This window comes from Cinclus cinclus, chromosome 6 (assembly GCF_963662255.1).
Source record: "Cinclus cinclus chromosome 6, bCinCin1.1, whole genome shotgun sequence".
Taxonomy (NCBI): Eukaryota; Metazoa; Chordata; class Aves; order Passeriformes; family Cinclidae; genus Cinclus; species Cinclus cinclus.
Window position 1 is genome coordinate 25,891,599 of NC_085051.1, and position 27,004 is coordinate 25,918,602.

At 38.7% G+C, this 27,004-nt stretch overlaps 1 protein-coding gene across 3 annotated transcripts in view; it reads left to right on the forward strand.

Annotated features, from left to right (window-relative positions):
- The window catches only part of MGA (MAX dimerization protein MGA), a 57,674-nt gene that overhangs the window by 13,053 nt on the left and 17,617 nt on the right, over positions 1 to 27,004 (forward strand). The window contains exons 3-17 of one of the 3 annotated variants that reach the window (XM_062495679.1): positions 3,889 to 4,819; positions 5,156 to 5,243; positions 5,387 to 5,482; positions 8,748 to 8,876; positions 10,264 to 10,362; positions 11,772 to 12,415; positions 13,061 to 13,418; positions 14,342 to 14,565; positions 15,371 to 15,511; positions 15,908 to 15,983; positions 17,333 to 17,853; positions 19,326 to 19,623; positions 21,306 to 21,938; positions 22,518 to 22,817; positions 24,245 to 25,938. In XM_062495679.1, the coding sequence (XP_062351663.1) occupies positions 3,889 to 4,819; positions 5,156 to 5,243; positions 5,387 to 5,482; positions 8,748 to 8,876; positions 10,264 to 10,362; positions 11,772 to 12,415; positions 13,061 to 13,418; positions 14,342 to 14,565; positions 15,371 to 15,511; positions 15,908 to 15,983; positions 17,333 to 17,853; positions 19,326 to 19,623; positions 21,306 to 21,938; positions 22,518 to 22,817; positions 24,245 to 25,938 (6,232 nt within the window). The other 2 variants (XM_062495681.1, XM_062495682.1) reach the window with 2 other exon arrangements.

Consider the following 27,004-nt stretch of genomic DNA (forward strand, 5'->3'; position numbering starts at 1 on the left):
GGAGAAGAGTTTAGACAACTTTGCATATTGGAAGTAAAACTCAGAAAATAATTATTTACAGCTTTATTTTGCTTTCATATTGATATTTCATTTGCCTAGAGAGGGTCATTGAAGCATTTTTTTTGAAGAACTGTTGATTCCCAAGGAATAAAAAACGTTTTAAGGACTCAGGGACCTTCCTTAAAAATAGCTGATGCAAATTGGCAGATCTAATTTCTTTTGGTCCAGAGCATGTTAAGTTCCTTCTCTGGTTTTGCCTCCAAGGCAGCTGACCTCTGAAATGTGCTGAAAGGTGTGCAGAAAGGACAAGACTGCAAAGGGGCTTTTTGTTGTCTGGGCTGGAAGCATCTGTCACTTGATGAATAAATGTTACCACTGTCCTGGTAAAGTACTTTCAAGTGTTGGCTAGCTTTTTATTATGTTTTTGTGATCTGTGTGAAAAAGTAAAATTCTTTACTTGAAAGAGAAAATTTATCTTATCCAAGAAATGGCAAAACTATCTTGTAAGTGCTGGAGTTTTTCAGAACATTAGTTCTCCTTTCTTCTGGTCTGTTCAGGAGATGCCATACGGTTGAGTTTAGAAGAATGTCAGCCTTTCAAGGGCAGCGCTGAGAGTGACATTTTTCTTTATCAAACCAAACATTAATGTTTACATATTAATAAAGAGTGGGCAGCATTGTTTTTTGTTTGTTTTTTTTTTTTTGTGGTGGGCAGTCTCTTAGTAGGTGGTACTTGATAGGCACTATCTTGCTTTTAGTCAGGGTCGTGATTTCTGCTGAACTTAGATCTGAGTGAGAAGCAAGTTGGGAACTGCTACCACTCAGATAATCCTCTGCAAAAGAAGTGGAGCTCCTAGTGTTGTTGAGGGTGATGCTCCACACCAGTACTCAATTCTTCTGACATTTTTGATAGCAGAACCATGTAGAAGGTTGCACATACTGAACAGTAATTTTAATCCTGAGTTATTAGAGGACCTCAGAAATAAAAGACTGTTCTTTATCCAAGGTACTGTGTGGGTCTTTTCCTTCTGCTTCTTTGGTCTGATAGTATGTTTAGTTTAATTAGGTGTGTTGTAAAGAAAATAAATGTTTGAGTTGTGGTTACTTCGGTAGAAATGCTTATCCCTGGATGTACTCAGATGTTTAGTCCATGGAAGGTACCACAAACAAACTTTACTGGTTCTTAAGTCTTACAGGCTAATGTGCTCTTTCTCCTTTTCCAAGGTCTTTTGAATTTCCTACTTCAAAAATAAAATCTGTGGAATTTTTAATGCTCCATTAGTCTCATTCTAATTTAGTTGTCTTGTGTATAGTTTTGACAGTTTGAGGTTTTTTCCTTTCTTGTGTTTCTTTTGGGGGAGAAGGGCAAGTGATTGTCCTTCAAACCTCTGCCATAGATTGCTAGATCAATTCCACAAGAAATCAGATTGCCCCTCCAACTCCTCCCTAGTGTATTTTAAAATGATGGACCAAAAAAACCCAAAAAACTTGGTACTTTCAAAAAATGAGCAGCTTAATGTTTTTTAACCTGGAAAAAACCAAAAAGTGGTCTCTCTGCTTTTGTTGTTGTATTGCAAGGGTGCCAAATACATTACTTGGGCTATAAGAAAGTTGGTTTAAATATGAGCACTGTTCCATATCAGGTAAAGAAAGAGCTAGTTAAGACACTGTTTCACCATTTTTACCTGAGTTTGGACTGAGGATTTTGAGAGGACCAACTTCTAGATTCATCTTCCCATAATCAGGGGAAGTTTCTGTGACTACTTATGTTGCATGTAACTTCAGAAACTAAGTACCAGATGAAATTGCTTCAGTGCTAAAAAGCAAATTTTTTATTCTTTGAGAAGTTGGTTATTGCATCAGAATTTAAAAACAACGTTTTGTGCAAATCCTTAATCTTCTCATGCATATACATGCATGGGTCATATCTCACTCTTGTCACCACCTGGCTTATGGTTGTGTTATGCAGAATAGAATAATATTTGTGTCTAGAATTCTAGTTTCAGTATTACAGCAAGGCTTTTTAGTTTGTATACTGTCCAGATCCCAAATAGAAAGGTAATCCTTAACCTACATGTATACACCTTGCAATAGATAACGAAAAGAAGTCTAGCAAAGTCCAGGCTTTACTGGGCTTCCAATGGGAAATGGTAGAACTCAGGTGAGAAATTTATTCCTAGCCTGCAAGTTTGTTATGGTTTTTTGCCTCTTGATTTTCAAGAATTTTGAAGTAGTAGAGCAGATGAGTCTTAATAATATTAATTTTAATTGTGGATAAGCTGTACTGAATCAACCTCTTATCTTAGTATTGTGGCAGGATTTTCAGCTGCCAGTAACTTACAAGTATTCTGTCTTTACATTTCTTTCACAGTAAACTCACTGACTGAGAAAGGTCTTTTAATCTTACATTTGACATTATAAATTAAGTGAAAGTTAGAAAATTTCTAAGAGAACTCATTGTCCAGAGAAAACAGTAGACAAAACAGTACTGGTATTCCAGTCTCCTGCTGCCTGCTGTTCCTTCAGGGGTTGCGTTTTTGCTTTAAGCTTAATGCTGGTTACTTAGTGTCCTTATGAGTTGCAACAAGTTTTCTAGATAGCCTCTCTTGTTCTTCAGAATTTTATATGTAAATAAATAAATTTGCACCTTGACTGTCAGCTCCCTGTTTTACTACTGCAGTGTTTCTTCATGAGGGGAATACTCCCAGGTCCATGTTATGATTCTTGTGTGTCCCAGCCCTTCTCCCTTAAGTATGTCCTCAGTCTATGCAAGAAGGAAGCAGCTTCTTCCTCCACTCCTTTTTACCTTTCTCAGTCCCAGCTGTGGGTTCAATTTGGCTTCTTTGCATATACCCATCCAGTGTATGTAAAGTAGTATTCACTCCTTGTATTATATATTGGGAATACAATTATATTAAATTTTACTTGAAATTATTGTCATTAATGAATAATTTTATTTTTAACAATGTTTTAATAACAAAGAGTTAATAATAATAATAATAATAATCTAATACATGACATGTAATTTAATTGTATAATAAATTATATAATAAATATAATAAAAAGTATAAATGTTATATTGGAATACGTTGTGATGCATTGAGTAAATAAGTTCTGACCTTTTTTCTTGTATTTTATTCTGGATATGAGCTTCTGTTTTCACACCTTAGCAGTTTTCTCTTACGACAAGGAGCCAGGTTCTGATGCACTAAAGAAAACTGGTGACTGTAGTTCTTTGACTGATGTATCTGGCTCTCAAAGAAGCCCATTATGAGCTGCCTGTACTGTTAATCTTCAGTATCTAATGCATGGTATTTTGAATTCTGGTTAGGTTAGGACTCAGACCTGGCAGAAAACGCAGCAGAATTCAGTAGGATATTAGTATTCTGTAAGCGTTCAAACAACAGTTGAATTCAGGAATTGTCTGTATGTGACTTCAGGTTGCATTAAGTAAAATTTTGGTGCTTTAAGGGCTCACTTGGCTTCTTACTTGCAAGCACAATGGCTTTAGTGTCTGAATGAGATACACAGCAAGCTAAGGCCACTTCTGAGTGTTTAAAATATGACAGTTTAGCATGGGTTCATGCTGATTAAAAGAGGAAAAAGTGCAAATGTCACCCTGATATTAGTAGGGAAGGAAGTTGTGCTGCTGCCTTCAGATAAGAAGTTGGATTGTTCTTAATAATGGCAATTTCTTGGGGTTTCTTGAATGCTTCTCAAAATGTAAGCTTGCAAATGACAGCTTATCTAGCAGACTTATGTCTGGGAGCATTTTAGAAGCTTTTTGCCATATTACCAAGAATTATGGGAGATGGTGGAATTTTGTTAAAGGAGATTTGATAAAGATCTTACATTGTATTTTGGTTTTGTCCCCTCTCTCCTACCCCAGTACCATTGCTAGCAGTTATGAAAACAATTCCCGTGTGGCATCTCCATTGGACCCAAATGGACACTTTAATGTAGTCATTAAAGAGGAGCCAGTAGATGACTATGACTATGAGTCAAATATTTGCACACAAGGAGTAACTGTGAAACAGGAGGACACGGATGAAGAAACTGATGAATATTCCAACACTGATGATGATGATCCCGTTGTACAAAAACACCTAATGAGACGCTGTGAAACAGGTGGAATTGATGGAGAATTCAAGCCTAGGAAGCGTATGCTAACCAGTCCTTCAGGTGTTGCCAAAGCAAAAATGCTAAAACTGGATAGTGGTAAGATGCCTGTGGTCTATTTGGAACCTTGTGCAGTCACAAAGAGCACAGTGAAGATATCTGAGCTGCCGCAGACCATGCTTTCCTCTTGCAAGAAGGATAAATCCCCTTTGAGTGCAATCCTGGATTCCTTGCCCGTGTGTTTTGAAAATCACAAAGACTCTTGCTCAGACACAGTCACTGTGCCTGAGGAATTAGTTGTGAAGAAAGAATCTTCTGGGAGTAAAATGTCACAGAAATACTGTTCAATTGGAGAGGCCCAGTGGGCTGTATCCAAATCACCTAATTTTAATCTCAGGGGCTCAGTAAGTTGTGACTTTCCAGTTAAAGAGATGTGTGGCAGAAAAAGGTCTGGCATACTGAAGAGCCCTATGTCCCTCAAAGGCTCTGGGAACAATCACAGTACCCTATCCTCTGTTACAAATAAAAGAGGAAGGCCCCGGAAACTGAAAATTTCCAAGGCTGGTCGACCACCTAAAGGTGTAGGGAAAAATGTAGTAGCAAGCAAGAACACTTCTCTGGGGCCTGGGAGTATCCTTCCAGATGTTAAACCGGACCTTGAAGATGTTGATGGTGTTCTTTTTGTGTCCTTTGCATCAAAGGTAAAACCTCATTGTTGTGGAGTAAAATTTAAAATTCAAAACCCTTTTAAAACTTTCGTGGTTACAAGTTATGAAGTTATGTTTTCTTTTAAATTGAGTTTGGAGTTTTGTGGCCTCTTTCCAAATCCGTTCTTCTTTTGACCCTGTGTTATTCATAACATGGTCTTACTTCTTGCAGCTTAGGAAAAAGTAGCTGGACCTGGAGTTCTGTATGAAAGAATGCATGCTTGTTTATGAAACAGTCTCATGTTTTGAATAATTTGTTGATATTTGATGTGGCCTACTTTGCATCTAAGTGTTTTAAGGTAACTTACTCAAGACTCTTTATCTATGTAGGAAGCTCTTGACATTAACACTGTTGATAGAGCTAGTGGAGAAGAGTCACAGAATCTTCAGACTCCCTTGTTGACTACAAGTGATCCAGGTACAGTTTGCTTTTTTTTTTTTTCTTTGTGAGTGGCTCTTCCCTGCAATAAGGGAATTTGTAAAGACACACTGAAAAATTAATAAAGTCAGGTTTTTTTGTGAGACAAATATTTCTTACACTTTCTCTTATATCTTGAGTAGATTGTCAAGCAAGAATACAAGTACTGGAAAAGGAGTTGATGGAAGAGCTGAAAACCTTGAGGCATAAACAAGTAATACATCCTAGCCTTCAGGAAGGTAAGTGGTAGTGCACATACTGATGCACCTGGTTTATCATTACACTTAGTCATACTCAGATGATAATTTCCTGCTGGTGCCAATACTGTATATGCCCAATACAGCTGCGACCTGGCTTTTCATCTGCACACATTCTTGTTACAAACTAGAAAATGTGGAGGTTGCACAAGGTGACTCCTTAATCTCCAATAGGAGAGCAGGAGTCTGCATGTTATGTGCCTCTTGCAGAAGTTGCTGAGCCTTCCGATAGTGCCTGTTTTGTCATGACCTAAACCTGGTTGAAAGCAGATAGTTTTACTCCTTCATAAAAGTAGGCATTTCCTGGTGAGTGGAAGAGCTAGAGATCCAGCAACACTTAACCAAGGCTACACTTACTCTGATTTGAGTCCTTATTAGTTTGAGTCCCTATCATCCACTTCACTAGCCATGTAAAAGGCCCAAGCAAGGTACTTTTGGTTTGTGATCTTCTATGTATATACAATGTTATCCTGAGGTAGATGAAGGAAAGTTCCACCACAGAGTGGAATTTAATGTTTGCTCTCTCTTTGGATGATGTTGAAAGACATCAGCAATAGTAGTCCTAGGACCAATGACATTAAGGCAGGCATCAGAGCAGGTGATGAAAGTATTGATACACATGGAAACATTGTACTTCATACTCCTGAGGTTCTGGCCCTGAATGTTTCAAACATATAACTGTAATACTGTAGGGACCGAGTCTCCAAATACTGATCTTGATTCTGATATGAGCTGTTCTGGGCCATCACTGAGCTTCTGTGGTGAAGGACATTGGATTATCTTGAATGGTTTATGCATGGTGTATGGTGAGAACTAGCAATGTTAAGCTGTTTTAGGAGTTTATTGTGGACATCACAGGTGTTAGCTTTACCCAAAAAAAAGTATCATAAAATTACAGTGTGTGATACATTGGCAACTACAGCACTTGTGAGGTCTGTTTTACTCATGAGATGATCCTGCAGCTGAGGACACATGCAACCCACATATTTTTTCTCCAGATGAAGTGTGAGATGCCTTCTGAAGGGTTTTGAGCAGTTCACAGATACTACAAAATGGACAAGAAATGTCAAGCATTTGGTTAAGCAAAAGACATCCAAAGAATTTTGATTTTCTTGAGTGGTAATGACCATTATTTCCAATGTTGGATGGTAGTCTGCTGAGCCTGTTAATACTGAAATTGCAATTCAGGAATGATGGAAATGAACCATAGCTTCTAATTTTTAGAGGGAAAAGAAGATACAGGAAAACTATTTGCAGCAAGAGCATCACTACAGTCTGATTGGGCTATGAAATAAATTACAATATGAATATTATTGTTGTTAGACTTAAGGTGCTGCATGTGAACAAGGAACCAGACTTTCTCCAGATTACCTTAATCTTCTAAATAATTACAGGTCTCTTGCTTTGCAGACTTGAGGTGCTGGAAGGAACAGACATAGCAGTTTTGATATTAACTCTGGTTTTGATTCTCAACAGTGTAGTTGAGAAGTTCAAGATTCTCTTTGAGATTCACTGATGAAATGTTGCAGCTGTAGTTGAGCCCTGGAATTGCTCTTGATCTGTGAATTTAATAACAGGGTGATGGAGACTGTCTAGATTTTAGAGGCACTAGAATTGCAGGAAAATGCTTCAGAAAGAAGGGAATCCAACTTAAGTGTGCTAAGTAATAGTTCACCTGTTGTATATGGGATGTCTTTATTGTCATAATACTTAATTTTTAACTTTTGTTCTCCTCTGGCTGCCTGTGGTTATTCCATGTTGCAATTCTTAGGCTCATCCTCTTAGGTTTTGTCTTGGGTGTTTTTTGCTTCATGATCCTAAACTGAAAAAATAGATTTTGTGCATATGTGATGTTCCTAATTTTGTTTGAGTGTGAAACAAAGGTAGGCTTGTTTTTTGCAGGTGACAGAAAGGAGTATAAAGAAAAATAACCTCTCTACTCTTTCCATTTTATTTGAATAGAAAAAAAGATATGGATGGCACCTTGACATTTTTCAGTTGGCATGTCTTTATAGACAAAACACCAGACTGCCTTACTTGTCCTTTTCCCTATGTAGATATGAAAATTACATCACTAGACTGTCTGTGATTACAGTATCTGTTTAAATAACCATGCCTGATATTTGTTTCCTGTTGGTTGTTTCCAGACTGGTAGTTATCTGGTCACTGTGTTTCCACTTGGGAACATAAATGTATATGGCAAGCACAAGGTTTCTACTGTATGTGCAAATAAGAGACTTTGTTTCTTGAGCCATGTCAAGTCCTACATTCTCAGTTTCAAGATGCATACCTTTAATGTATTAATTTGAAACTTGTGGGCAACAGGAACAACATTTGTAAGTTTCTATAGCTAAAAATCAAAATAGACGTTCTCAGCTCCCAGCTGTGTGCTGAATTTGATTGACAGTGATTTCTTGAATTCATTGTAACAATATTTTCTGAAAAGGTACAATATCAATTTTCCTAGCTTTTACTTTTCTCAGCTCTTCTGTGTCTGTATTTGTTCTGCCATTGACAAAAATAGCTTTTGTTACCGAGTAAATATTTCAATTTGAATACTGGGGGTTGTTAATGAAGGAACATATTGATGTCACCACAAATGCTTCAGTGCCTTTAATGACACAGATTGTTGTTAAAATCGCTATCTAAACTGATATTTATATCATGACAGTCGAACAAACACACATCCATTCTTCAGAGCTAAAATGTGGCCTGTAGTCTCTTGTGCTGGTTGAAGCTTGATGTATTTGTGATAAATGTTCTTGCACAAGTTTAGCTCAATACAAAAAAAGATGCATAAGTGCTGCTGGCAGGCTTGATAACTTAGGGATATGAAATGTCAGTCAGCTGTGTTGGGTTCAGAGAGTAACTGTAGCTTCAAAGATGTAAATGGTGCTGACTTATTCAGAAAAACAGACTAAAGGTTTTATTACGAGATTTATTCCAACAGTGGCACAGTGGTTAATAAATTTCTGTGAAAACTTCAGTAGCAGTCAAAAAAAACCTATGAAAAGTAATTCAGTTTTGTTCTCAAATTCCCATTGTGTAAAATGCTCTTTAATTTATACCTACTATAAATCCTGTGTAAGCAACTGTTATGGCACTAATGATTTTTTTTAAGTCTCTTAAAATGGTGGGGGAATGCCAGCAAAGCCCATAGAAACTGAATCTTTTAGTGAATATCTTGATTTTCTTTTTCCTAACATCTTGCTGCATTGAGACATTTGCTGTTACTTATTTCTTCTAGTGGGACTGAAGTTGAATTCTGTGGACCCAACAATGAGCATTGACTTGAAATATTTGGGTGTGCAACTTCCTCTTTCCTACTCCAATTACTCTCTGTGGAATTATCCAGGTACCAACCCAAATTCTCCAGGTGGGTAGAACATGAATTTGCTGTTTTCTCAAGTGTCACCTTTTTATTATCAATGAGAAGGAGAGAAAGGCTATTTAGTTAATCTTGGTATCTAAAGAGATTAAAATGATACTAAAATGACACAAAAGGAGAACCTTAGATCATCATTTTTTGGCTTCTAGGGAAGGAGTCCTAACTGTGGTTGGATTATTCTGAGGGTTCCCGTTTTGTGATGGTTGTGGTCCAGTAATAGTATCTGTCTACTTTATATTGACCTCTCAAATTGCTCAAATAAAGCTTAAGCGATCTGAATTTTTCTGCTGTTGCTCACTTACCAAAAAAAAAAAAAAAAAAAAAAAGTTGTCTTTTGTAGAGCTGAGTATCAGAATTTTCCAGAAGACCTTGAGTTGCCACACAGGGGCTACCCTATAACTTCACAATAATTATTTATTCCACAAGTTGTGACTGATTGTTCTTTTTTAAACTTGCTTAGTATCCAAACAAGTGCATTTCTCAAACTGTAACTATGATTCTCATACTGTTGGTAGGTACTGTTTTTAATAGTGAACTGGATGGACAAAGTGTAATTTATCTTATATGCTTATCTGTCTTTTGTTTAACTGTTTATCTGTTTTTCCCACTGTAATATTCTGTTTACTTATGTCTTTCTTAATCTACTGCTTTTAGGAGCTGGTAGAGACAGACGTTGAATTTCAGATTTGTTTGCACTGCAGGAGAGGAAGATTCAGTTCAGAAGACCTCAGTCAGCTTAGTGTCCATTGCAATTATTTCTAGCCTAAGAATATGTTAAACAGCCAACAGATCCCTGTTAGTATTTTTACATTCTATCTTAGCTCTCACAGTTGATGCATAACTTGACAGAGATGTAACTGCTTGCCTTGTGTGGTTGTTCACTGGCCATGCCCCTAATAGATACTCACCTGAATTTGACAGAACAGCAAAAGAAGTTTCTGCAGATGTTACAAAAGTCATTGGCCCAACTGAGGGGAGAGAAACAAATTACTCTTCTTTCCTAGTCAGGCTGTAGTATGAACTTAAAACCTGCCTCTTGTATTTTAGCTTACTAATTAGTTTACTTGCCCATTAGACTTTTGGAACCAACTGCTTTTGCTCATTGCTGAGGAGATTAAAACAGAAAATAAAGGAAACACTTCTTGTGTGGGATAGCAGATGCTCGGCCATAGAGCAGAACTCTACAGGAAGTTTGGTCTTCTTGTTAAGTATTCTGTTAATTAAAAAAAAAAAAGAAAAAGAAAAATCAGTTGCTTCAAACCTTTTGATTTTGCTGCTGTTCACCTATCCCTGATAAGGAGTAAGCAGAATTTTTTAAGACACTGATACAATTAAACTTGGTTCATAAATTGAGGCTAGCTTTCTTCTTTTCCAGATACTGGATTTCCTTTTGTTTCCAGGACAGGAAAGACAAATGATTTCACAAAAATCAAGGGCTGGCGAGGGAAGCTTCATGGTGCTTCTAGAAATGAAGGTAAAAAAAAGTAAAAAGGGAGAGATCAACATACATATTTCCAATATGTGGCCATTTTCTTAACCTTCCATAGACCTTACAATCTGTGTTTGTCTTAATGGGAGATGTATTTTTTTATATTAAGACTGTTATGATAAAAGAATTTTTTAGTACTGGTTCCATGTCAGAATGGAGATTAAAAGAGAGAGAAAGAAGAGAGAAACATTGAATCAAGTAAAAATACATATTCTGTTCTACACAGAATGCTCAAGTGAAGATCAAAGCTTATAATAGTTTTGGTTTTGTTTTTGAGTTCTTAGGGAAGTATGGTAATTCCAGAAATCTGTTGTTGCCTCAGGGACCCTAATGAACCTGAGTAATTTTCATTTATATTTTTAACTCCAGTTAGGGCACATATTCCTCACATATTTGATTACTTTGCCATACCTCAAATGGATTGTTGAAAATTTGTCTGAGTCAGTTAGATTTTACATTAGATTAACTATCCATGTTGTCCCTTCTGCACTTCTATACTGTGTTGTATTGGAATATTCCAGATAAATTGTGCTACACTAGGTAGGCCAGATGTTTGGGACAAATAAAGTAAGAATAGAAGCACAGAAGGCCTGTAGTGTTTCTCTGAATGAATGCTGTGTGGGGTCTGGCTGAGCTGGAATTAATTTTCTCCACAGCAGCTGTCATAGTGCTGTGCTGTGCACTGGCAGCTGGAAAGGTGTTGGTAGCACACCAGTGTTTGGGCTACTGCTGAGCAGCTCTCACAAGGCACCAAGACTGCCTCTCAGCATTCCCCCTTCAGCAGTAGCCAGTGGGTGGACGTGGTCTTGACAGGGGACATAGAACAGCTGACCCAAACTGACCAAAGGGGTATTCCATACTGCATGTCTGCTCAGCAATAAAAGCTTAAGAGGATGGAGAAGTAGGGAGGGAAATTTTTTACTTACGATGTTTGTATTCTGTAATAGCTACTCCTTGTTCTGAAGCCCTGCTTCCTGAGAAATGGTTGTAAATCACCTGCTGTTGGGACATAGAGAATAAATCCTTCATTTCCTTTTGCTTCCACACACAGCCTTTACTTTTACTTTATTAAACTTCCTTTATATTGACTCGCGAGGCTTTTTGCATCTTACTTTCAACCCCCCATTCTGCTGAGAAGGTGAGCGATAGAGTGGTTTGGAGGGCATTTGGAATCCAGCCAAAGCCAACCTACCGCAAATACACTTGTGAGATCTCCACAAAAACAGTTGTGCAAGCTGCTGGTTGTATTTCAGAATGGATTATATATGGTGTGCCTATATTAGATACAGTTCTTGTAGAAGAGTGCATTTTTTAGAGATGTATTTGCCTATCCTACCATGTTTGATTGTTGTAAGATTTAACTCCAGGAGTTAAAGTACTCTTCATTTATTTAGGTGGCAGTTCGGAAGGTTCATTGAAGAATCGCTCAGCGTTCTGTAGTGACAAGCTGGATGAGTACCTGGAAAATGAAGGGAAATTAATGGAAACAAGTATGGGATTCTCTTCTAACACTCCTACTTCTCCTGTGGTGTATCAGCTTCCCACTAAGAGCACTAGCTATGTTCGAACACTCGATAGTGTTTTAAAGAAGCAGTCCACTGTAATTCCATCAACATCTTACATTATGAAGCCTGCTCCTCCATCATCTACCTCTAGGAAAACAAAGACTCAAACCAGACAAACTTCTACAAACAGTAGAGTAAAATCATCTTACAAACCTATTTTGCCTTCACCTTTTCCTGCACAGCAGAAACAGAACTCATCAGTGTCAGGGGAAAAGGCTGCTAAGTCTGCTAGCAGTTTGAGTAACCAAGCAGATGGTTTTGTGCTGCCAACTGCGGATGAAAACACGTTTCCAAAACAGATCAGTTTGCGTCAAGCACCACAGCATCACCAAGCACCTCGTCCACCAGGTTTGTCTAAATCTCAAGTGAAGTTAATGGACTTGGAAGACTGTGCTCTCTGGGATGGGAAACCACGGACCTATATTACAGAAGAGCGAGCAGACATCTCTTTGGCAACCCTGCTTACAGCTCAGGTACATCTGTAAGAGTTTCTTTCTTTTCTCTACTGTTTTTTTAATCTGCCCACTTATGGATGTTGCATAGAGATGCAGAAAATAGAACTGAAGCTGCTAAGGATCATGATAAAGCATAAAATTCTTTTGTGATGTAGTCTTTGCAGTGGAACTTGAGGACTGCTGACTTAGCAGCATGAGAAAAAAACAATTGTGATAATAGCGTATCGATACAAATCATTAATAATCCAAATTGTTTTAAATTCTCACCATTAATATTTGGGCTAATACAATTGTTACTCAGTAACTGCATTTCCTTGTTATTTTCATTTTTATATTTTCAGTTGAGCTAACTGCAAGAAAATCCTGGTCATGTTACCTGGTTGTCACATGATAACTTTTGCTTTTTTCACATCCAACTTATTACCAGGATGGGTTTGCTGTCTCCAATTGCCTCTCAAAGGACTTCAAATCCAAACTCTGTTCCACTGGGGTTTTTTGGGTTTTTGTGGTATAGAGGACAAGTTTTTGCACGTAAACATTGTATGTCAAGGTGTTTTCTAAATGAACTTTGAATAGCAATTTTGCATATGCTTGATTTAATTTTACTATAATATTATTCTTACTAAAATCTGAAGTTTATTCCTCTTTAAAACCTTTTTTTAGGCATCTCTTAAAAGCAAACCTATCCACAAGATAATAAGACGACGAGCACCTCCTTGCAACAATGATTTCTGCCGGCTGGGTTGCATATGTGCCAGTCTGGCACAGGAGAAACGTCAGCCTACCCACTGCCGCAGGCCAGACTGCATGTTTGGGTGTACCTGCCTCAAGAGGAGGGTCTTGCTGGTGAAGGGAGGATCAAAACATAAGAAAATGATGAAAAAGGCTGTGCGTGGAAATCTTGTACTGTTCGGAACACAAGGACAACAGCAGGAGGATGAAGATGTGGAGGAAGAGGGTGATGGGGAAGAAGAAGAGATGAAGCAGAAGGATAGGCGGAAGAGAAAAAGGGTGGAATACAGTGAGTATTGGTGGAGATTACTTACAGCAAACCACCAAACTTGGTGGGCATTTTTTATTAGGATGTAGTAGTGATGCCATTTCCAAATCCTGCATCCTGCTTACTTACAGGAAATTACCTTTTTTTTTTTTTTTTTTTTTTTTTAATTCTTACTTACGTGATCAGCATTTTGGGCACTGTGTAGTTATTTATTGAAACAAATAGCTGGAGTTTCTTCTTGGTAGTTTAAACTCTCGTTCAACTCTCCAAGTGTCTTTAAAGACTATGGATATGGGATAATTACTGCTGTCATTGTTGGTAATGTTCACTGTTACAGTGCTGTTATCTTTTGCTGTAAACAAGTCAGTATCTAGAGCTGCGTTTTCTGTTGCTGTATATAGCTGTAGAGTTCTGGGACTTGAAAGTACAGTTATTTATGGTAATTTCAGATCTGGCCTAAGGTATGCTCAGAAAACCAAATTGGTAGAAACTGACCATGAATTTACATTTTCAGTTTCTTCCTAACAATACTTCTAGCAATAGCTGAAGCAGAGTATTCTGTGGTATTCTGCTGGAATAAATGCATTCTTCCATATAGCTGCAGTATACAGGTCTGGGATTTTTTTGGTGTTTTGTGATTTTTCATTATGCAGCATCAGTGGAGGTCACTAATTTTCAGTGGTTTTGCAGATGTTCTATCACGATAAAAATGAGAAATGAGGATTAGTGTAGAAACATTTTTTATTTTCATTTCTTCTTCCTCGTAGACAAATCGCAGTCACTTTTGACTAGAATTTGAAGCAAGAAAAACAACCAGTAGTATTTTCTGGCAGTTTGGACTAGTGATTGCTGCATGGCTAGACCTCATACTCAAACAAAAAATCTGTTACTGCTGTGTTAGATGGGGTTTTATTTGTAAGTATTTTTTTTCCTGTTTTTTTCAGCTATCTGTGACTCAGAGCCAGAACAACCTGTTAGGAATTGTCCATTGTGGGTGAAAGTGGAAGGTGAAGTAGATCCAGAGCCAATTTATGTCCCAACACCGTCTGTTATTGAACCAGTTAGATCTATGGTACTGCCCAACCCAGAGGTCTTGCTTCCTAGTAAGAACAGATCTTCCAGTGGAACAAAACCAGGCAGAGTGTACACTCCTAGACCCAATCCAGTGGTAAGAGAAAAAAAGAGATGCATGTTTTTCCTTGTACTAAAAATTAAATCAGATATGCCAGAAGGTTCTGTGCTAGGCAATTCTAGAGAAGTTTGAGGTGAAAGCCTAGGACTGACTGATCAGTTGTATACAGATATTTACTATGTCCATCTTCTGTTGAGAATTTACTGTAGCAATGCAGAGATGGTGGAAGGTGATTATGGTTCACTGATAGCCTCATTTAAAAATACAGTAATATATGCTATTTTTGTCAAATTTATTTTTAGTCCTGTAAAGTTTGTAAAAGTTATTAGCTACATAATGCTACATACTTATATATCTAAGTATTAATTACTTGCAAAAAATGTTGGGGTACAGACACAGAGTGTTCAGCATAGTTTTGGATGGCTTTATTTGTTCTTTCTTGAGGTTTCACTGCCAGTGTTCTAAGAATTTGGCTTTGTGTCTCTCCTCACCTTAGTATCTTACAAAAGCAGCAACTACAGCAGCAGAGGAAAAACAGCCATAGAGTGGAGTGTAGTTCTGTATATCAGATAATGTTAAACATTGCATGACACTTAAGATTTGTTTCTTTACTTAGAAGAATATCTGAATGTGTTTGAATTTCAGGGAGCTGCTGGTGGCTATGTGATGGTACTGAGAGGCAGATCTAGCTTTAAATGCTAGACTTTTCCTTTCACCCTTACTATTGAAGCATTCGTGATGAAGTGTTTTTAGAAAGCAAAGCTGTTTCATTAATACGATGTGCATCCAGAGCAGAGAAAAGAGGGTTTTGTCTCTTTTTTTTTTTTTTTTTTTCTTGTAGATTCGAGAGGAGGACAAGGATCCTGTCTACATGTACTTTGAAAGTTTAATGACTTGTGCAAGGGTGCGAGCCTATCAACACAGGAGAGAGGAGAAAAAGCAGCAAAAAGACAAATGTGATTCACAGAGTTGTAGTATAAAGGTAAGAAGTCACACTGTAACTAGTATGTATTATGGAACAGGATGAAATATTGAAAATGTTGAAGCAATTTTTTCCCCAGAAACTCCTATATGACATGAGGGTTTGACTTGCATTTGGTGGTGATAGGGCTGTGGAGGGTGGAGTCTAAATCACTTTGCAGTGCTGGTAAACTTACACTGTTACTGTGATACACATTGTCCTGTCTGCCACAAGTGAATTATTATGTAAGGCTTAAATGTTCATTGTTAATAGAGCCCTTCTAAGGTGAAGCCTGTAACACTGTCAAACACAGCATATTTCTATGATTTGGGATAAATTAGTTCATGTTGTGCTGTAATTTTTAGTGTGGAAGTGAGATGTGTAGGGTGAATATTTTCTTGCATTTCTTTCCTCCAGCAGGAGCATGAACCAGAGCTTCCATCTCCTGAGAAGGCAAGCTGTGAGGTAGACAAAGACACTAATAAATCAAGAGGTAAGGGCTGAGTCTGTAGTATAATTTCACTTCTTGGTAGTTACATGTATTTGTGGTATTTCTTAAAAAAACGGAGCTACTGATGAAACAGAAGTGTGTTTGCTGGCGGAGTTGTCACAGTTGTTAATCAAAATCTTACTACATGCATACAGTTTCCTGTTTCCTTAGCAGCTGGAGGTAGGCACATGGAGGTACAGCAGACTAAATATCCAGTGCTTGCTGCTGCTCTAAGTGTAAAATGATGCCAGTAGCTTGTTTGGCAATAAAATACAAAACTGCACCGCAGACTTGTCTTCAAGACAGATGGTGGATACTTGGAAAGGAATGGAGATGAATGGCTTTGCTTTGCTTTTTTTCCCTCACACTTTTTTTCTTTACTACCACTTTGTAATTACTGAAGAAGTAAATAGCCAAGTAGTACTGGGAGGATGAGAACCTCCTGTTCTTCACATAGAACTGGATGGGACAATGAATGCTTTATTTGGAATTGTTTGATGTTGAATTTGTTAGTTCAAGTTGAAAGATTGAAGTTCTGCTGTGTTAGAGGTACTGGGTTTGAGTTTATAGCTCGTGAAGAAATAGGCTAGACATCCATGCTCTCTTTCAGTCTGAAGCAGCCCAAATAGTGTTACAAGCCGTAAATGAGACATAAACTAGAGGCATTGTGTCATCCACTATTGAGCCATATCTACCTTTCTGAACTGGTTTTTTACTGTTTAATATGTACAACAGTGCATGCTACATTTAAGGATGGGAGTGGAAAAATAATACAATTAGTTGAAAACACTGGTGCATTGGTAGGTGAAATAAAAATGGCCAGGACACAGGGCTCAACATCCTTACAGTTTTGGAAAAAGGGACATTTTGTCTCTAAAAACAGCAAAAGGTCATGCTTCTGTTTACACATCTTCTGCAAAAGACAGTTCTGCTAGTGGCGTGTCCCCTTGTGCCGTTGTAGGACACAGGTGCTTTTCTGACTCAAAGAGAAAAGTGCTATCTCTTGAATAACCAGTGATGCTTTCTATCATGTTAATGTGTTTGGAGAACTTTCACCCATGTATTGAAACAACCCACCTTTGTTTAGCTTGTGATGCAATGGGATACAACCTGATGTGGTATGGCTGCACAGATTGAACCGTGAGAAATAATTACATTAGTTTTTGCAGTGAGTTTTTGCTTGCTTGTGAAGTTCTGCAAGGGGAAGTGATGCTTGAACAGGTCTTTTACTTGTGGTTGGCCTGCAGCTGAGCTGAGCTAAGGGTGGAGGTGTGGGCAGAATGAAATTGTTTGACTATCCAGGTGCTTAAAATGCCATAGTATTCCAGAAACCTATTTCAATTCTTTCTCAGAGAAAAGCTGGTGTTCTTCCCGTAGTGAGGGGGACTCTTTCTCCACCTCCTATGTTCATCACACCACTCAAGGTGAAGCGACCAAACTTATCGAGATTATCTCTGACTGCAACTTGGAGGAAGATCACAATAAGATCTTGACCATCTTATCACAGCATATCAACAGTAACGCGCCACAGTGCCTTGAAGTGGGTAGCTTCATTATTGAATTGGCTTCGGAATACAAGGCCCAGGATGAGAACCATCCTTCTGTCTGCTCCTCCAGAGTGAAAATTTCAGTGCCGTCCTACCAGGACAAGGACGAGAAGCCTGAGATGCCTGTCTTGGAGACTCCTGATAGCACAGTGGCATCATGCAATAACTCAGAAAATGTAAAGGTCATGCAGGCAGACCCAGTGGATAAACTGCGGGAGAAGCTGCATGGGGGCAAAGGCTTGCCTTTTTATGCAGGGGTTTCTCCTGCAGGAAAGCTGGTTGTCTACAAATGCAAAGCTAATACGAGCCCCTCGGGCTTGATTCAGGTGGGTCCCTCTGCCTTACTGTGGAGATTAGATGCAGTTTCATCCAGTACTATCCCAGAACTTCAAGGGGAGGACACTCTTTAATACGTTTTTTGCCTGTCCAGACAAGAATTCTTGGTGTCTGGTGGCATTCATCTCCATAAGCTTGTCCCTTTCAAGATTTACTCAATAACAGGAAATCTGATTGGAATCCTGAAATCTGATGGTTTAACTTATCTTTTTGGCAATTTGGGTCTTGTTGACCCAAGTGCAGAATCTCTTTCAAGATGTTTTTAATTCTCTGTAAAACCCCCTGAGGGTGCATTTGACACATAATGCCTCTAAATGAAGGATTGTATGAGTCCACAAAAATAATATTTTCTGGGGAAGTATACACTGGGACAAAACTTTAAAATGAAAATGTAAACATTCAATTGCTTTTTGCTACAGCTTACTGTTAATCTTGACGAACAGTCTGAATCCTCCTTGTAGAATATATGTTTTTCATCAAGAGGCATCATAATCCTATATTCAAAAGGTCTTTTCCCTGTAGTTTTATATTGCTGACATGGTGTTAAGAATTAGTAGTAGGAATTACAGAGTTAGGATGAAGATCTTTTTCCATCATAGCTATTTGTGGTTAAAACCACTTCAAGGAAAAAGTCCTATTAATTAGAAAATAAGAGTAAAATGTTTTCATGACACCATGCAGATATAACACCCTCAGAAAGAGAAGCCAGTGGAGAGAAAAAGACTGGGAGATTTCTTACCTTCATTAAAAGTTGATCAGTAAAAACTACTGTTTATTTAGTAGTGTCTTAAATACATTTGGCTTTTAGAAACAAATGAAACACTACCAAAGCAAAATGCAACACTACCAGAACTTCCCATTGTCCAGTAGGCATAAAGCCTGACATTCAGCAATATGTTCTGGTTTTTTCCTGTGCAGTCCATTACTACTACAACTTGGAATTTGAAGTTAGGCAACTCATCATACCTTAATTACAGTATCAAGCAAAAGTGTGGATAAGGAAAACGTTGATGCAGCTTTTACAAGCTCTTTAGAGTTTTGTCTCAATGTATATGTCATCAGTATTCTTTCTTTTGTGATGCAAGGTCTTAATTAGGTTTGAGAATTTTATTCAAAATTGTCTTTTAGTTGGGGAAGTTATTTTTATTCAGGACTATAGCATAAGCATGGGACAGGAAAAATAGGTGCTAGCATCACTCTTACCTAATTTCAGTGATTTCACATGTTCTTTGGACTCTCTGGTTTTATGTGAGAGTCTGATCAGCATTTAGAATCTGTATGACAAAGATAAAACAAGAGTTGTTTGAAGTTCTCCTGAACAGTAAGGAAATTAGGAATTCCCATTCGGCATTGCAATGGTTTTTTGCAAAGGACATTTAGAAGTCCCACGAAATGGAACACTTCTCCAGAAGTGGTGAATTAGCGTTCTTTTCACAAAGTTTCCCTTTTCCCCTTTTTTCAGGTTAATGATAAAAGGTATCCTCAGGCCAAACTGCTTTTGGGACAGATGGGGGCATTACATCCTGCCAATCGGCTAGCAGCTTATATCACAGGCAGGCTGCAGCCCACAGTACTTGATATCGCAGCCCTCAGTACTGTGATCTCCAAGGTAGCACCCAGTGCTAAAACTCCTGCTTCTGGGACACCATCAGTCCAGGGGCCCACAGCATCAGCTCCTAAAACTACATCTTCCACCAGCACTACTTCATGCCCCACTGTGACGACTCTGAAAACCCATGCCCCAGCACAGAGACAGATAGGTAGGTTGGAACTTATTACTGTGTTTTAAATTGTGTGAAGCTAAAGTACAGAGTGAGTGTACAGCATTAATGTTGATTTCTGTGCAACAGTGCATGCTGCCTTTGGCTGCATTGCCTACCTAAGATGCCTCTGCAGTAAATAACCTCTTCAAAGCAGAAAGTTTTGACATCAAAGTAAGATTACAGGTGACTTATTAGTTGTTTTATTAATGATACTAGGGCATATTTTCAAGACATGAAAGTAGATGGGACTCTCCAAATATTAACTGGGATTTTTATTGGGAGTTTTGTTGCTATCATTTTTCATTGCTTTTCACCAAACACAGATTAACTTAAAATTAGTTAAGTATCACTAACATGTGGTCCTTCACTGTTAGATTTTCTGCTGACATTACACTTATAATTCTTGTGACTGCCAAAGATGTGTGAAGCAGCAGTGAAAGACAAGACGGTCCAAACCTGGATTAGTGGAACAACAGGTGTGCAGCCAATAACCACGCCAGCCTCTAATCTCATTGAATCTCACAAGCTAAACAGGGTTGGATTTAGACAGCACTTTGAGTTTAAAATCTAAAAATAGATTGGAAGATTCCTGAGTTACTTGTGTATTTGAGTTGGTACTGAAATGGTTACCCCAGTGTGGCAAGAAAGGAAGTTGCCCTTAACTATTACATTTTGCATGAGTTTAAGAAGAGAAATCTAGTACCCATCCACATAATTCTACACATTATTTAAAGATCTGAAGAAGCTTTGCAAGGGAAAAGGATGTTACCTGTGTCCTGGAAAAACTTTAGTATCTGATTGATTATTTTGTTTCTTTCTGCCTGAATTTTCATTGCCATGTAAATGGGTGTGTTGTTTTTCTTGTCCTGTAATAAAACTTGTTGTTTTGTGTGTTTATGCAGTGTGAAAGAGCTGACTGTGTTTCATTCATGGGTGAAGTCTTTGCTGCATATGTGATTTGTGTAAAAAGTACCAGTTCTGGCAAAGTCTGGGTTAAAAATGCTGTTCGCATAGATAACTGCAGCATTTAAGTTGGTCTTGCTCCATAATCTCTATGCTGTTGTACTCATCTGTAGGTAACTGGGGTGTTGTAAATGCAGTATTCTGGTCCCTTGGAGAGCAAGGGATGAGGTAAAGGATCTTCATAACAGTGATTATTTTCCATTGGTTAAATTTGTTCCATCTGGTCTGCAGTTGCATGAATGTCAGTGGAATTAGAAGGGGAAACTCTGTATCCTTCCCATTCCTTTCCCCCTGCCGTGTGAAAATCAAGAAGCAGTAAAAAGGAAAAGATGATGCAAACTATTACATAAAGAGGTTGATGTTTAGAAAATAGTTGGAGCTCATTATTTTGCTTAGATGTTTGTTTTCCTGCACTGTTAGTTGACAGTTAGACAATTAGGATTGTCTGTAGTTTCACAATGAAGAACAACCCTTCAAGACCTGATTATTTCGTGTATCTGGGAAGAAATGCAAAAAAAGCTACAGCAATGGAATAATAAGGCAGAAATCTCTCTAACATGTACGGCATATCCAGGACTTCCGTAAAGGTTTTTATTTAATTACAAGGTACATAGGAAAAGGAGGGTCAAATTCATGCTGAAATTACAGTTGTAGCACCTCATGAAAGGCAAAGAGGAAATCTATTAAAATTTTGACCTGCGAGTTTTTATTTGCAGCTGCTCGACCCTCACCTGGTGGTGTGTTTGCCCAGTTTGTGATAAACAAAGCGGGAGCTCTACAGCAGAAGATTCCTGGAGCGAGCACACGCCAGGCTGCCTCAGGGCGACAGCTTCTCAGTGTCAAGTCCACACCCATCACGGTTATTGCACCCATGGCTCCTTCAGTGCCATCTCCAGCTCTGTGCACAGTCTGTCCTGGGGTCACTGCAGCCACCACCACTTCTCCAGTTACTGTGGAAAGTACCAGTGTAGCAGCATCTACTGTGACCACTCCTAGCCCGACAAAAGCTGGTGAACCTCCTTGCTCTCCTCCTGCAATTGCAGTCACAGCTGCTCCTGCAACACCTGGAATCAGCACCTGTACTACTCCATCCACCACTCCTAGTGCTACTGTGAGCACAACAAAAACAGCAGGGATTGTCGCAGCAGTAGCAACTACATCATTCCCAAAAACTGTAGTAACACCACCAACTGTTACTTGTGCTGTTGCCACAACATCCACTTCTACAGTTGTACTGACAACAGCTGCAGCAGCTACACCTGTGGTGACCACCCTGACTTCCTCTGCTGTCTCTGTTCCAGTGATACTATCAGGAGTTAATTCAAGTCCTCCACAAAATCCAAAAAAAGGTAACACTTAGGTGCTTGGGGTTATTACTGCAAACACTTGTTTTTTAAATTCTGCTTCTTTTCATAGTTATAATACAGTCTGGATCTGGTTTCAATTTAAATATGGGCTCGCTTGCCTTGCCCCCCTTTCCAAAATAGGATAAGAAATGTCATCTCTTAAGCTGCTTTTTGTATTCCAGCCTGAACCGGTAGCGAAAGTAAAAAATGTCGCTGTCTGGTCAGTGACTGGTATGAAGTGAGCTGGAACCCTCACACCATCCCTTGACCTATAGAAAGGCGTAGCACGGTTGTGACTGCTAGAATTTCATGTTGGCACAGAGTTCAAGAATTAGGTATGGAATTACTGTCCAGTGTCGTGGTTGAAAAATGTCAGTGGAACTACACAGAAAAAACCCGGAACTGTTCTGATCTGGTTGATTCCATGCATTCTGTGTATAAAAGGAAAACAACTTGCCTTCAAATGAATTTAAAAGAGATGCAGTTGTTTCCAAAATATTTGCGCTTGTATTTGTTGAGAATAATGCCTGATTTGTAGGCTGTCTTTTAAAGTGTCTTTTTTTTTTTTTTTTTAAATTTCAGAAGATGCTGTTCCACAAGCTGCAAGCAAGACTCCCCCAAAGATAGCTCCTGGAACAGACAAACGTGTTGGACCTCGACTGCTGCTGATTCCAGTGCACCAGACACCTTCTGCTCTGCGACCGCTGAACAACACGCAGGTGCCACAGAGGCAGAGGATGGTCCTTCAGCCTCTCAGGAGCCCTGGGGCTGTGAACCTGTTCCGACATCCCAATGGGCAGATCATTCAGCTTGTTCCCCTGCAGCAGGTTCGAGCTGCCGGCGCCCAGCCCAGCGTGCAGCCAGTGATGCTCCGCAATCCAGGTACAAAGTCTCGTGCTTCTATGGTGACTGACCAGTGTGTTACTCAGAAATGATCAATGAGATAAATGTCTCTGTGATGCTTTCACCTGCTGAAAGTAATTGAACAGAGTCTAATTTGGTTCTGGGTGGGTAGTTGAAGAACATAGTGTAATTATTCAGATGCAATGCAACTTAAATACCATGTGTATAATATTCAGAAAGTGCAGTTAATAGCTAAGTCAACAAAATTTGGGAGCTCTGTGCAGCAAGTAAAGGAGCCTATGTGTATGTGTGGTAGTGGAGCCATGTCCATTGTACTGTCACAACTTAAAAGACTCGACCTGGTGATTCAGAAACAATTCTTCTTGGAAATTCTCTTAAAAAGAATGAGCTGTTACCCTTGTTTCATTGGATGTTCTGCTCTGTTTTTGTTAGGTTTCCAGGTTGGTTAGTGTGTTTACATAAGATATTCAGATGAAATGTTACACTACAGTACAAAATTGCCAGGCTTTTTCCTTCTTAGGAGTGTGGGAAGAAAAACAAGCGTGACTTTCAGCTATTTCTCTAGTATACAGTTGAAGACGGGTTGGAAAAGTTAGAAATTGCAGGTTGGGTATGCTGTTGTACATATTTGTAAATTCTAACCCAAATGTACTTTAAATGCAGGCTTACTCTGTGCTAGGACCTTTTCTTCTGTTCTCCTTGTATCAAAACACATCTCAAAGAAAGTGAGATAGAGTGGGGTGGAAGGAAGAGCGGAAGCAAGCACAGTATATAAAACTTGGGAGCAGAGCAAACAATGCTGAGCTTTAGTTCAGGTTTCAGCATGAGGTGTGGTAAAGAATCAGTCAACAAGTTTATTTAATTTCTTTCTGTTTTGAGGCTCTTGCTGACCAAGAGAAACTAGTTGCCTGTGGTAATATTTTTCCTCTTTGTGCATGGAGTGTGCATGTGCTTTGAAATGCTGCAGAAGAATTAATAAAGGTGAAAAAGATAGTGGTGTAACTGTGTAATTTTGGCATAGTTTCTTCTCTTTGGAAGTATTTCTGAGAGAAAAAAAAAAAGATTTAAAAATTAAGTACTATTTTTTATTTTCTTTTTTATTTTGAAAAACCCCAATTTCCTTGGTTTCCAGTAAATGTAAAATGGGAAAGTAAAATACAGGACTTTCAATGCTATGTCCTTTTTGATCAAAAAGCTTAATTCTAGAACTTAACGTTAAATCTCTTAGAGTGGTCAACTCATTTCTTGGGCTGTTACTTAAAATAATTCAAGTTTATATGTCTTTGTGCAGGACCAGCTTTTCCACTAAGGACTTGTGGTCAAACTCCTGATTCCATTATATTCCTTGAGAGTGGTGTCTGCTTCTAGTACAGCATCAAATACTAAAACTAGAAGAAAAAAGTTGCTTTGAGAAAGTCTCAGTTGATGTTTTGTTTTCCTCACAGGATCTATTGTAGGGATCCGGTTGCCTACACCTTCCAAGCCTCCAGAGTCACCCGTTTCTCCTACTTCCTCTGTGTCTTCCACTTCTCCTGCCTCAAATTCATCTGTACAAACTGCAGTACCCAAGTTATCCCCCCCTTCCAACCCAGCAACTCAGGCATCTTCTCTTCCTTCAGTAACAAGTTTTGTGTGTCAGGCAGGCACTCTGACTCTGAGGATCTCTTCCTCTGCTGCCAGCAATGTCACAAACCAACCGGCCTCTGAATCTAAAATAACCTGCAGCTCGGGTGGTCTGCCAGCCACCACTGCTAATCTCATACCTCTGCAGTCTGGAAGTTTTGCTTTACTTCAGCTCCCAGGACAGAAGACTGTGCCAAACTCTATTCTTCACCATTTTGCATCTCTTCAGATGAAGAAGGATTACAGGAAGATATGCAAGAAAGAGGACTCAGGTGCTGCTCAGCAGAAGGAGAATGAGAAGACTCCGTGCTCAGGTGACACGGAAGTTACAGAGTCTGATGTCACATTGCCAGATGGGAAACAAGAAGAAAATGATTTGTCAATTAACCAGTCAAATGCTGCTGAAGAGGCAGCATCTGGTGCAATCACACCTAGCGGTGATAGAAATTCCACTACATTAGACGTAGTGGAGAAGAACTTAAAGGTGCTAGAGAGTTCTTTTGATGACAGCTTTTCTTGCCAGCACGATGTTTCTGTAGATGTTGTATCATCTGACCATTCGTACATCAGTGAGAAGCCAAATGATGAGGAAGAAAAAGGAGCTTCTGAAGAAACAGAGGATTCTGTCAGTTTTGAAACTGCCATGGAGGCAGTTTCAGCTAACTCTGAAACTGTTTGTGGGTCATCAGATGAGTCTTCAGTTGCTCTTCTGGATAATGCACATTCACAGAGTCTTGAGAATCAGGAGACTGCACAGTTGAAGAGCCATGGGAAGGAACAAACACGTGCTGAACAGGAGAAGAAACCAATAAAAGAGGAGGAGGGAGATGCACAGACACAGATGGAGGAGGACAACAGAGCAAGTTCTGGGCAGTTGCATCGTCAGCAAGAACAAGATACACAGCTGAAGATCAAGGAGGAACAAAGAGAGACTGAACTGTTTGAGAACAAACAGGAATTCCAGGGTGATGCTGTACAGCCAGATATGGAAGGGAGGGAGTGCATGGACTCTATAGAAGTGGAAAACATAGAGAAAACAAGAAGTAGGTCTGAAGTTGGTTCTGGAAAAGAACAGGATAATGCTTCAGGAGAAGAGCATACAGTCAGTTTGGAGGAAGGCAGAGGAAACATAGCTAGGCAGGAAGGCAGTAACAGCAAAGAACAAGGTGCTTGTGATTCTCTGGAAGAAATGAAAACAGGCCATGATATTCTAACACATGTTAACAGTTCTTGGAGCAAAATATCTAGTATTGTACCCCCTTTAGAAAATAAAGGTGAGGTGGATAACAAAGCTGATACATCAGAGAAAAGTGATTTCTTGACAGCACCAGAACAGAGGGCACACAAAAAGGGTTGCATGCCCACTATTGATATAACTGCTGATGATATGGAAGAGGATGAAGAGGAGGATGATGAGGAGGAAGAAGAGGATGAAAAAACTGATGATTCTGCTGATGAGATGCTGGATGGTGCTTCTGACTTCCCAAGTGAAGAGGAAGTAGATGTTGAAAAAGTGGTAAGCATTTAACTATTTATGAAGGGATATTTTTTTACTTTTTCTTTCTATTCTTTTTTTTTTTAATCGACCAACTAACATGTCATAACCCTTGGATTTGAAAGACAGAATATGATGTTTATGTTTGGACTTCAGTTTCTTTAGGAAGTGTAAATCTGTGTTCCATGTGGAAATGTCTTTTATCTCTTAGTTGCATGCTTTTTTTTAGGCAGCAGTGTAGTGGCCTTGTAGAAATTGCCTGTTTTCCAGATAACAGGAGCAATTTGTAATAGAATTGTTGCAGGTTATCTTCCTCCAGTATTTACTCAAATAATTTGCTTACTTGTAATGTGACTTAATGATCCAAAAATGTAGTGGCTGATATAATATTTCTGTTATTTTAAGATGTTTTCTTCCATTTAGGTTTTGTAGCCTTAGTTAACATTTATTTTTGGTAGGAATATTTGAATCCATCCTTAAATTATGTTTTTAAGTTAATAATTTAACTTAAAATAGTATTTAAGATTTAAATAGTATGTGAGAGCTATCATTCCTTATTTGATAGAAAGCAAGTTGCTTCAAAAGTCACAGAATAAGGGTAAAACTGTGGCTAGTGTAGTTGAGATGCACTTAAATTTTAATGCTTATAAAATTCCCATCAAATTTAACCCAAAAATTAAAATAAAGTAATCCAGTGTGTAATTCATTTACTTCTTACATATCACTACATGACTTAAGAAACAGTGCATTTTTACTTAAAATTATGAGGCTGTTGTTTCATGAGTCAGTCAAATGGACACATGAACTAAGCCTTTTCTTGGGATGAGATACAAATGGAAATAGAAAGAGTAGAAGAAATGGAAATAAACTGGAGAAGAGTTGAAGAGCAGACAAAAAATAGGAGAGATAATGTTCATGTCTTCAGGAGAGAATTCTTTTAGTCCTTTTGTGTTAATGTAGTCCTCTTGCAGTTGAAAATCAAAGTAGAGTTCTTTGGTACAAACACGTCTTAGAGGATTCCTAGAACACCTGGGCAGTAACTTGTTGGTACTGGTGCTACAGGAGCCAGCTAGGAAAGGTGCCCTCC